This window comes from Schistocerca piceifrons, chromosome 2 (genome assembly GCF_021461385.2).
Source record: "Schistocerca piceifrons isolate TAMUIC-IGC-003096 chromosome 2, iqSchPice1.1, whole genome shotgun sequence".
NCBI classification, from domain to species: domain Eukaryota; kingdom Metazoa; phylum Arthropoda; class Insecta; order Orthoptera; family Acrididae; genus Schistocerca; species Schistocerca piceifrons.
In genome coordinates this window covers 657,320,374-657,332,398 of record NC_060139.1, presented here as the reverse complement: position 1 = coordinate 657,332,398, position 12,025 = coordinate 657,320,374, and the positions used below count along the sequence as shown (strand labels likewise).

The window sequence follows — 12,025 nt, the reverse complement described above, 5'->3', positions numbered from 1 at the left end:
AGAGTTGAGTCTACGGGTGTAACGTTTGTAACACATTATTTTGCTCTTTGTGTTTGTTATTCGAGAAGAGCGATGAGTGGTGTAGAGGGGAGTGAAAGACCTAGGACACATTAATGCATTAATAAACAAACATAGCAGAAATCATAAACGTATAAAAAAATACTTGATTTTAGTGCATTAGGTTAGAGCTATTATCACAACAGTATTAAGTTGTGTTCATTGAAAGACATAGTGGAACCCAATCTTTTTTGTAATATTGAAGCACATTGGTAAAACTTTGCTTGAGCCACCACTGGTTTGAACTGTGACAAAAAGTTGTCCATGGTTGCATTAAGTTGCCTGCTTATGTTTGTTAATCTCCAGTTATCAATGACTATTATCCTATTGAGCATATACTGTCATCAATGTGCAGTTCATAGTGAACAAAAGATGAATATACTTTACAGCTGTTACAGTAATATGAAGTGTGACAACATCAGATCACAACATTGAGAGTGCTTTATCATAAAAATGAAGCAAACAATGGAAATTCCAGGATAGAATGTAACAATACTATGAAAAAGATACTTGCCACTCGCCATATAGCAGAGATGCTGAGTTGCAGATAGGCACAACCAAAAGACTGTCAGAAAGTGAGCTTTTGGCCAACAAGGCATTCATTGAAAATAGACAGCACACACACACACGCACACACACACACACACACACACACACACACACAACCACAGTTTCTGGCAGCCAAAACCAGAAGTCTGGCCAAATACTCACTTTCTGACAGTCGTTTTGTTCTGCCTATCTGCGACTCAGCATCTCCTCTATATGGTGAGTAGCAGCTATCCTTTCATAATATCATTATCATAAAAATGGCTGTTTATAAACAAGCTTATCCAAACGTAGCCTCACAAAATTTATGTAACTTAACTTTAAATTGTGTTACTACTTTCTTCTTAAAAATTGGTGCTGACCCCAACTGTAACCAAAGCTATTGCCACAGTATGCATAATTCTTCATCAAATACAGATCTCAGCTACCATCATGAATATTTAAAGTCATTTAAATTCTCCAAGGGTGTGTAAAAAAACCTTTGTACTCACCTTGCTGTGCTACACCAATTTTACAGCTGGAGGTAGTAATAATGTTAGCTATAATAAAAAAAAAGAAACAGGTTGCAGCTTACCTTATCATAATCCAGCTGGTACCTGTCAATCATTGACTGAATCTGGTTGGCTCTGTGTGTGTATAACAAGATACGTACACCTGACGTCAGAATCAGCTGTATTGCACTGCTCTTTGGTACAGATGTTTCAGCAATCTCGTCAAAGCTGTGATAAGATAAATTCCAAATAAAGCCACAGGCCGCCACAAAATCACACTTCCAGAGATTAAAATAGTGACACAATATTACAGATACGTGCAATGTATTCCCAGTTGTGAATATGGGCAGCATCAGCTGTATAACGGATGCACGTCTGAAGGAACATTTCACTGTACTTCTGAACAACACAGGCACTGCAATATCATATTGTATCATAATATTATAGCTAGTTTCAGCACAGACTATTACAGCTACTGGAGATTAAAGAAAACATTTCAACTTATGTGGTGATTATACAGGTGGTGCAGATGAAAGTAGCCCATGTAAGTGCAAAGGAAATGCAGTGAAATTACAGAAACAGAGAGCTGAAATGGACTTACCATTTATTTACAATGAAAAATACATTTATAGAAGATGTTGAAAGTGACCCCCTACAACATCAATACACAGCTGTGCACATCTAAACATATTCAGATACACCCTGCATACAGTTTGAATATCGAAGGCTGCAATTTCATGACTGATGTCTTTCAGCTCATGTATTGCATGTGGATTTGCTTCACAGACCTTGCTCTTCAAGTGTCCCCACAGGAAAAGAATCAGATGTTTTTAGATCCAGTGAAAGTGGTGGCCATAAATGTTTGCTGACAGTTTGTTCCTCAGTGAAAACATCATGAAGTCTTTCCACGGATACCTCAGATAAGTGATATGTTGCCCTATCTTGCTGGAAGAAGCAGTATTGTCTTTCATATTCAGTGATTTGAGCACAAAATGTATCAAAAATTTCAACATATGCAAATGTGTTGAGAGCAGTGTCAAAAAATATCGGTTCAATGATGTGTGTTCCTGTTACACTGCACCAAAGGCCAATTTTTTCATAATGGAGTGGTTGTTGATACACAATGTTAGGGTTCTCCATTGTCCAGTACCTCGTGTTCTGTGAATTCACATGGCCAGAAAGGTGAGACCACAAATCATCATTCACAGTGTAATGGGAAGGGTCTAACAAACTGTTGTTGGTGTTATTCAAAAGCCACATACCATAATATACACGTTTCTGACTGCCATCCTCCTGTAATTGCTGCACAATCATCACAGAATGTGGCTTCAGATTAAGACTTTTCAATTTCTGCTGGCAACACCTCCTACTCACATGCACCTATTGGTCCAATTTATGTGTAGAGTTTGGGCTCTGAATAATTCTTCACCGAATGTTTGCAATAACTTCTGGTGTGCAAACTGAAGGAATTCTTTGTCGTTTTAAATTTTGCACCGATCCACGGGTGCACCGATTTTTATACAGACTTTGTATTGCTCTCTTTGCTGGTAGTCCTCTAGCCAGTACTTGACGCAAAAAGTTTTGTATCAATCCAACCTGTTTTCACAAATGCTTCCACAATTTCAATTCTTTCTCTTATCAAGAAAGTCATTTTGCAGACCGCAAAGAGAAACATCTAACTTCACTGATGAAATAAACAGAAATGCTGCCAGAAGAATGCTAACAATTGATTATTGCATAAAATTGTCAATTGCAGTAGCTATTTACTCTATTTCAGGAGTCGAAATATTGCATTCTCATTCAAAGGGGAGCCAGGCTACTTTTAACTGTGCCAGCCTGTAGTTGAGAACAACAACAACAACAACAACACCAACACACACACACACAACACACACACACACACACACACACACACTTAGCTCCTTCACTGACACTCACCGTATTTACTCGAATCTAAGCTGCACTTTTTTTACGGTTTTTGTAATCCAAAAACCTGCCTGCGGCTTAGAATCGAGTGCAAAGTAAGCGGAAGTTCTGAAAAATGTTGGTAGGTGCCGCCACAACTAACTTCTGCTGTTGAATTATGTAGTGTGGAAGACGAGCTTTTTTTCACCGCCCCGAGTTTTGACCGCTGCATTTTCATACATTATCCAACGAAGCAGATACAAATTCCGTATTGTTCATCTTCGAATGTAGCAGCATTTCAACGTACTACGAAAATCCGACTGGCAAGATTGTTTGGGATGTTTGTCAATATGGCCAACTCTACGTTCTGAATTTTTTCCTACCTGTGACAAGAGATCGTTGCTAATAAGAACTTTTATGAATTGTGAATCGCATGCAGTATTCTTTTCACCATAAGAATAATACCGTACGAATATAAACATTTTGCCATGTATTCTTTCGTGTTTGCTGCTACCTCATTTAAATCCTGTCTGCCTAATAAACTACAAAACTCGAGTGAGACAACAGCAAACGCGGAATAATATACATCTGTCATGTTTATATTCATATTGTTCTTATGCCTAATAGTGATACAGTCAGAATTGACAAGATTTTTAAATCTAAGATGACTAATTTCTGTGCAGAATGTAATGTATTACAGAGGCGTCTGCAAAGATTTTCAACCGGAGAAAAATTTTCGCTGAACTCTCGTTCAGAACATCTTCTATCATACGCAGTCTATTATTTGGTTCTTGTTGATCATTATCAAAGAAAGCAGCAGTGTAAGTAACAGCAAATGGCAAGCAGTCTCTTGCCATTGTTTCACTAATGAGACGATTCCTCTTTTTTTTTTTTTTTATTGTAAGCGGCGGTAGCGCGCACAAAAGCAAGCCAAGCCGCAAGCGGCGACAAGTCGTAACCACTCACTATCAGAATGCGACAAACAATGTGTGACACAGTACAGTAATGCACTTTCAGCTTAGAGTGACGTAAACATCTATAACAAAGAGAACGGCACTTACCAGATCAAAGAAAAATAAGCAATCAATTCAAACCAGACGAAGCACGTGAAAAAGGAATGGTACCCGTATAAATACGGATGGAGCACCTAATGCATAGCAATGGCTACATGGTAAAGCTTAACTGCTAAGTTTAAGACTTGAACCAAACTACTGTAGCTGTATAGTCATTCATTCGACCTAAATTGTGCCTCATATTAGAGTGGACAAACTTTGTTTCGATTTGGATCTGCGGCCTAAAACTCTTCTCTCCCTTGGAATTTTGAGTCTCAAATTTCAGGTGTGGCTTAGATTCGGGAAATTTTTTTTTCCTTGATTTCGAGTCTCATTTTTCAGGTGCGGCTTAGATTCGAGTGCGGCTTAGATTTGAGTAAATACGGCAATTCTTTTCTTTGTTCTGTTTATTTTTTTCTTCTTGTATACAGCAGAGGGAACTTTGTACCACTATCACTTCCTATTTTCCTTGCTCAGTTGTGAATGGTTCATGAGAAGAACAGTTGTTAGTAAGTCTACATAAGAGACTGAATCTCTATAATTTTACCTTCATGGTCTTTTCACAAGATATATACAATGTACATAGATTGACTTTTCTATGAGTGTGTGCTCTCAGAACATTAATAGTGAAGCTCTCCATGATGTAGAATGCCTCTCTTGCAGTGTCAGTAACTAGAGTTGGCAGAGTGTGTCCATGATGCTTTTGTGCGTACTAAATGAACCTGTAACAAAGTGTGCTGCACTTCTTTGGACCTTATCTGTTTCCTCTATTAATAATACCTGCTATGGATCCCGGACTGATGAGCAATGTTGAAGTATTTGTTAAATGAAGGTTTTGTAACCATGTCCTTTGTAAATGACCAACATTTCCTGAGCATCTTTCCTATGAATCTCAGTCTGGCACCTGCCTTATCTGTGATTTGTTTTATATGGTCATTCCACTTGAAATCACTCCATAAGCATTCTCATGGATATTTTATGGATGTGACTGCTTCCAGTTATTGTTCTGAAATGGTGTAATCAAATAATAATGGGTTTTTCTGCTTACCTATGTGCAACACATTACATTTGTTTATGTTGAAGGCCAACTGCCAATCCCTGCACCAAACATCAAGCCTCTGCATGTCTTACTGCACCTTGCTACAATTTTCTAGCATTGCAGCTTCTCTGTACACAACAGCATCATCAGTGAAAAGCGTCACGAAACTTTCCATGTTATCCACTAGGTCGCTTACATACGATGGGAAAAGTAATAGTCCTACAACACTCCCTTGGCAAGCTGGCTTTCACACAACCATTAATTTTGGAACTCATGTTCATTCCTGAAGAGGAGATTTTTGGTCTCTAGAAATATCACACTATCCCAGCATAAAACGGGTACAAAAATTATGCAACAAACAGACATCAGAGTTATAGGCCTATAGTTTTGTGGATTCATTCATTGAGCCTTCTTGAAAATGGGAATGACCTGTGCTTTTTCTTAATAATCAGGAACACTTTGCTCTTCCAGAGACCTAAGGTATGCTCCTGCTAAAAGACAGGCAAGTTCTTTCACATACTTTATGGAGAAATGTGCTGGTATCCCATCAGGTCCAGTGGCCTTACCTCTGTTGATCGATTTCAAATGCTTGTCTAGCCCATTGTCACTTGTTTCAATATCAACCATTTTGTCATTTGTTTGGTGATGTAAAGTAGGTACTACAATGCGAACAGTTTTGGAAAAAGATGTTTAGTATTTCGACCTATTCTGTGTCAGCCTCCATTTCAGTGCCATTATGGTCACACTGAGTGTCTGGACAGATGGTTTCAATCCATTTACTGATTTAACATAAGACCAAAACTTCTTAGATTTTTCTGTCAAGTTTGTAGATAGAATTTCAATTGCAAATTTGTTGATCACTTCACGCATGACTCTCCTTAAGCTAATTTTGGCATCATTAAGTTTCTGTTTCTCTGTATGCCTTTGGCTACATTTAAATTTACAGTGAAGCTCTCTTTGCTTTAGCAGCAGCTTCCTAACACAACTGTAGAACCACGATGGGTCTCCCTCATCCCTCACAACTTTGCTCAGCACTTACCTATCTAAAGCATACTGTACAATATCCTTGATTTTTGATCATTGATGCTCAACATCCTCAGTGTGGGAGAGATTTCTTCAGGTTGTCTGCTCAGGTAATTTGAACTCTGTTTCTTGTCATTCTTGCTAAGCAGATATATCTTCCGACCTTCCTTTTTATTCATATTTGCAACTGTATTCAGTAATGCAGTAACAGCCCTATGATCACTGATTCTCTGTTCTCCACTGGGTCAAAACATGTAGGCCTGTTGGCGACATGGATATTTAAGACATTATTTTCACGCGTCGGTTCTCTGATTAGCTGCTCATGGTAATTTTCGGATACGGCACTTAAATCAACTTCACATGATTCACAGCCCCTACAACCCATCTTTAATCACTCAAGTCTTCAGTCTATGGTTGGTAACTTGAAATCTCCACCTAATACTACAACATTAGCAGGAAATGTATGCAAAGTATTCACCAAGTTTTCTCGCAGATGTTCCACCTCAACTGCTCCTCAGGCAGGAGGTCAATAAAAGCAAAACATGACGATGTCTGGTCCACCTTTAACATTTATTTCCATCCATGAGAAACCAGAACTGTTCTCTGAGATAACATATTAACACTTCCAAAACCAAAGAAAACCATAAGATAACAAAAAGAGGACGTGGAAATAAAAACATAAAGGAAAGGAGCCTGAAGATATATTTTACAGATAACTATCAAATGAGCATATGGTGTATGACATACAAAGTAATCATCAATGAAAGTTAAATTTTCATGACTGCATTGATCAATTTTGTGACTGGAAGCAATACACTTTAAAACCGAATGTATCAACTACAGAATCCAGGATGGAATGTAACAATATTTGAAAAGGATAGTTGCTACTCATCATATAGCACAACAAAAAGATGGTGCAAAATGAGCTTTCGGCCAACAAGGCCTGTGTCGAAAATAGACAAAGTACTGTCAAACGGGGTGATTTCGGACGGTTTTGTCATTATATTGATTGTAACTTTCGTATATATTGTTAGATTAAATTGATTGTAATGGAAGTGGTAGGGTATAAGTGTAACGAATAAAATATCCCAGAACCAGAAAGTGTATGTGTAGGTATATTTATCTGAGGCAGTTAAATAAAGTGTCTGAAGTCACCCCATGGATAGGGGTGATTTCGAGCACATGTGTTTTTTAAGTCTCTGTCCGAAGTTACAGTATATAGAGAGTGAATTCGGACTGTTACTGCCTTTTTTTTTAATTCTACATGCTTTTTATTTCATTTTGGTGACATTTTACACATTTTAAGGTAGCCCTTTGTTACGAATAAGTGATATGGAATGATATAATGAATTTTATGTATTACAGATAAGTTCTGTATGAGCTTGTTTAATATTTTCGCTTAAGCGAACAGAAAGATCTTCCGACTGTTGTTTGAGGAATAAATGCACCCATTCTTCTCCTGGCAAATTATTACGAAATTTCTTCTCTTTTCAGCCAGATTTATCAAGGTAGCCTTTAACTAAATATCTAATATCCAATTTAGTGAAGGGAAATCCCCAATGTGCAGCCCTCAAGATACCTTGCTTCAACATTTCTTCTTCTTTATTTAGTACTGGCTGTCCTCACTTTTTTTTTTTTTTTTTTTAATGAGCTTTCTGCACTTTATTTTGTAGGGTTGATTTAGGTATACCATACAAATCTCACGCTTTTCTGTAGGATAATTTACCACTCTGAATATCACAAACAGCTTTATCTAAAAGTTCCGGGTCATAATTACATCATACTGCAGCACCTCTCCTGCTCTTATACGTTCTTGGCGTTGTCCGAAATCACCCCACACAGTACACAGTTTTACAAAAACTGTCATTATTTTATAACCTTGCACAAGAAATTCGACAAACTTGTACAGAAATTGTCTCAATGCTGTTAGCTACTGAGTGCATCAACAATTACGGTAACAATAACTTCCCACTTGGTGCAACAATAGAAAGTTTCCACTTTACGATAATGCACGGATTTTAAACACTGAGACTGTTCGTCAATTATTCACCTAGGGAAGCAATTGACGCAAAATAAAAGTTGTGGGAAGTGATAAATGCAATCTTGCACTTAAAATAAATGGCGCACGGACGTTAAAATAAGTAACTCTTTGTTTCTATGCAGTGGCAAATAGCAAATAAGCCATACTGTCCGAATTCGCCCTGGTGTCCAAAATCACCCTGTTTGACGGTATACTGTTTTACAAGCTTGGTAGTCAACATCAACACGCTGTAAAGTAGAATTAACTCATTAGGAACAGATAACACAATCTGAAATAGTGAAAATCTTGCATTGTAGTATTTAGTGAGCTTTCAATCAGGAATAGTTTCAGGCACATACAGGGAAGTGGAGAACTGAGGATACCACCATCAGATTATACCTTTAGAAATGACTACAAAAATCAGAAAAAAATTGTTTTGGATAAATGAAAGAAAATATAGGCTAACCTGAAAGTGTCAGTGACAGTAAGGGCATCATGGGTGGACGACGCCTTGTCCTGCCGCACTAGACGCACCCCAGAATGAGATACTGCCAGGTGCTGAACAGTCGGATGCTGATGACCACCCTGAAACAGATATCACTGCAGCTGTTTAGGTAACACAACTGCATATTTTACCACTTTTTTTTTTAAAGTGTTTATCACAAAGATAGCAGTTGTCGAACATGATCAAAAGGTACATTCAGAAATGTAACTGAATACTTGATCAAATTATGTAAAATAAATTTGAACGAAAAAAAAAAAAATATTCGTTGTGTATCAGTGTTGTATTTTTGGTATTACATCTAAAGAGGCTCCTCCATACATAAGCATGCTGTTGTGCTTTGCAGCTGTTTTTCCATTTCACCAGATCAAAAACTGTATTATTAAAAATAAACAAAAATAAAGGAAGGCAATCAAGTGATGTATGGTCCATAGGTACAGATAAAGGCAAAGACTTCAATAGCTTTCGATCTTGCACTCTTTATCTAGTTTAAGAACACAAATGTGGTAACCCTATATTACAACTTGTATCACACTGACAACTTGCTGGGCATGAACATAAGAAAATGTGGGTCGCCAGCTCATCTTCTTATGATTCAACTTGCCCATGCTGGCACCTTGTGGTACAGTTCCAGCTTATAGATGGCAACACAACCAAACAATGATAGCAGCATTGCATGAAGATCAGTGTGCACAACCAATAGACAGCACCACCTTGTGAGTCAGACTAGCAACCTACCTATTATAATTCTGGAACGAAGGGCACTCTTCCCCATTCCGCTACAGTTCATTGTATGCTCACGTGACTCCACTCTTGGCACTCTTGTTTAGACTCATCCCAGCTATGTACGCGTACTTTGTATGGAACTTACAGTCAATGATCTCATTAAAATGATTTGATTATTCTATGTTTACTTATTTGTGTGTGTCACTATACAAGCGGCGACGAATACAGTTCCTTATTTACATGGGTTTTTTCCAAGAAGTTTTACTGCAGCAGCAGCAGCTGGAAAGCCAGAAATGGTTGGAAATGCAGCAGCAGGGACACACAGCCAATTTGGCTAGAATGTTACAGGCCTGTTAATGTGGGCATGAAATTTGCTGGCCTCTCTGCCATCTTTCCCCGCTTACAAAGACGCTGCCAAAAACTGGGAATCATATGAGAAATGCCTACTGCAACACTTCACCTCACAGACTTCAAGGTAATAGATGCCGAATTTCTTAAAGCTCTCAATCTGTTGCGGATCTCTCCACAAATGTACCATTTGTTAGGCAAGTTAGCCCCCTTCAGGACCCTGCATCTCTGTCCTTCAACAAAATTTGTAGTGTGCTGACTTTTTATTATTGCAAATATACTCATGATTTCTGTGACAGTGGAATGTTATCAGTGCAGGAAACAACCTCATCAATCATATTGGACTTGGGCTGTGGAACTGCAAAGTTTAAGTCACAAGCATCATTTCATTACGCTCAATTAAGGAATCTTATGCAGACATAATGGTTCAGGACACTATTACCAGTTTGGCCCCTGATAAAGAAATCTGCCATTGGGCACTGTAGTTTGAAGCCCCTCCTTAGAAGAAGTACTTAGGTTATCACAAGCATCTGAAGTTTCCCGAACTGCAGGCCATATATTAGATTTCTAGGGTGATTTGGCCACTGTCAACTCAGATGACAATAGGCACACGTGGTCCAGCATGCCTTCGGAGTAGGAAGTCATGGGACTACAGCATGCCACACTGCAAACATTCCACAAACACACACTGCCCATGGTAGACGTTAATGTTGTTAGCCATGTATGTGACAATTTTGTAATTGTTTCTAACAAACTGTTCATCGATGCATGTATCAACGGTATGCCCCTTCAATTGGAAGTGGATACAGGCACGGCAGTATCGCTTTTGACCTCTGACACTTAACTGCTTTGCGGTTTCCCTCCAATGCCTCCAGCTTCAGGCCATCTTGTCAGTTATAACCCGCAACAAATTCCTGTTCTTGGACAGTTTGTGGCACAGACCACAACCGTGATGAAGTTGTTTTCACAGGTCCCACAACTGAGGACCATCTTCACAACTTTCAGCTCCTGTTTCAGACCATGCAAGTCTCAAATGCAATTTGGATACGTTAAACTTCTTACAACCCTCTATTAAACACCAGTGTATGTCAATGATAGTTCAGGTATACATGCTGACGTCGCAAGCTGAAGATGAACAGATAGAAAAAGTGTATGAGGATACTGAAAGGGTAATGCAGTATGTAAAGGGGGACAAAAATCTAATAGTCATGGGCGACTGGAATGCAGTTGTAGGGGAAGGAGTAGAAGAAAAGGTTACAGGAGAATATGGGCTTGGGACTAGGAATAAAAGAGGAGAAAGACTAATTGAGTTCTGTAACAAGTTTCAGCTAGTAATAGCGAATACCCTGTTCAAGAATCACAAGAGGTGGAGGTATACTTGGAAAAGGCCGGGAGATACGGGAAGATTTCAATTAGATTACATCATGGTCAGACAGAGATTCCGAAATCAGATACTGGATTGTAAGGTGTACCCAGGAGCAGATATAGACTCAGATCACAATATAGTAGTGATGAAGAGTAGGCTGAAGTTCAAGACATTAGTCAGGAAGAATCAATACGCAAAGAAGTGGGATAGGGAAGTACTAAGGAATGACGAGATACATTTGAAGTTCTCTAACGCTATAGGTACAGCAATAAGGAATAGTGCAGTAGGCAGTACAGTTGAAGAGGAATGGACATCTCTAAAAAGGGCCATCACAGAAGTTGGGAAGGAAAACATAGGTACAAAGAAGGTTGCTGCGAAGAAACCATGGGTAACAGAAGAAATACTTCAGTTGATTGATGAAAGGAGGAAGTACAAACATGTTCCGGGAAAATCAGGAATACAGAAATACAAGTCGCTGAGGAATGAAATAAATAGGAAGTGCAGGGAAGCTAAGATGAAATGGCTGCAGGAAAAATGTGAAGACATCGAAAAAGACATGATTGTCGGAAGGACCAACTCAGCATACAGGAAAGTCAAAACAACCTTTGGTGACATTAAAAGCAACGATGATAACATTAAGAGTGCAACGGGAATTCCACTGTTAAATGCAGAGGAGAGAGCAGATAGGTGGAAAGAATACATTGAAAGCCTCTATGAGGGTGAAGATTTGTCTGATGTGATAGGAGAAGAAACAAGAGTCGATTTAGAAGAGATAGGGGATCCAGTATTAGAATCAGAATTTAAAAGAGCTTTGGAGGACTTACGGTCAAATAAGGCAGAAGGGATAGATAACATTCCATCAGAATTTCTAAAATCATTGGGGGAAGTGGCAAAAAAATGACTATTCATGTTGGTGTATAGAATATATGAGTCTGGCGACATACCATCTG

The 12,025-nt window shown here is 38.6% G+C and overlaps 1 protein-coding gene across 1 annotated transcript in view; it reads right to left on the bottom strand.

The window, feature by feature from the left end:
* LOC124776994 (unconventional myosin-XV-like) overlaps positions 1–12,025 on the bottom strand; it is a 465,068-nt gene that overhangs the window by 191,779 nt on the left and 261,264 nt on the right. Inside the window, exons 44-45 of the mRNA XM_047252242.1 lie at positions 8,600–8,718; positions 1,178–1,322 (exon numbers count right to left, since the gene is read on the bottom strand). Of these exons, the coding sequence (XP_047108198.1) occupies positions 1,178–1,322; positions 8,600–8,718 (264 nt within the window). The remainder of the gene's footprint in view (positions 1–1,177; positions 1,323–8,599; positions 8,719–12,025) is intronic.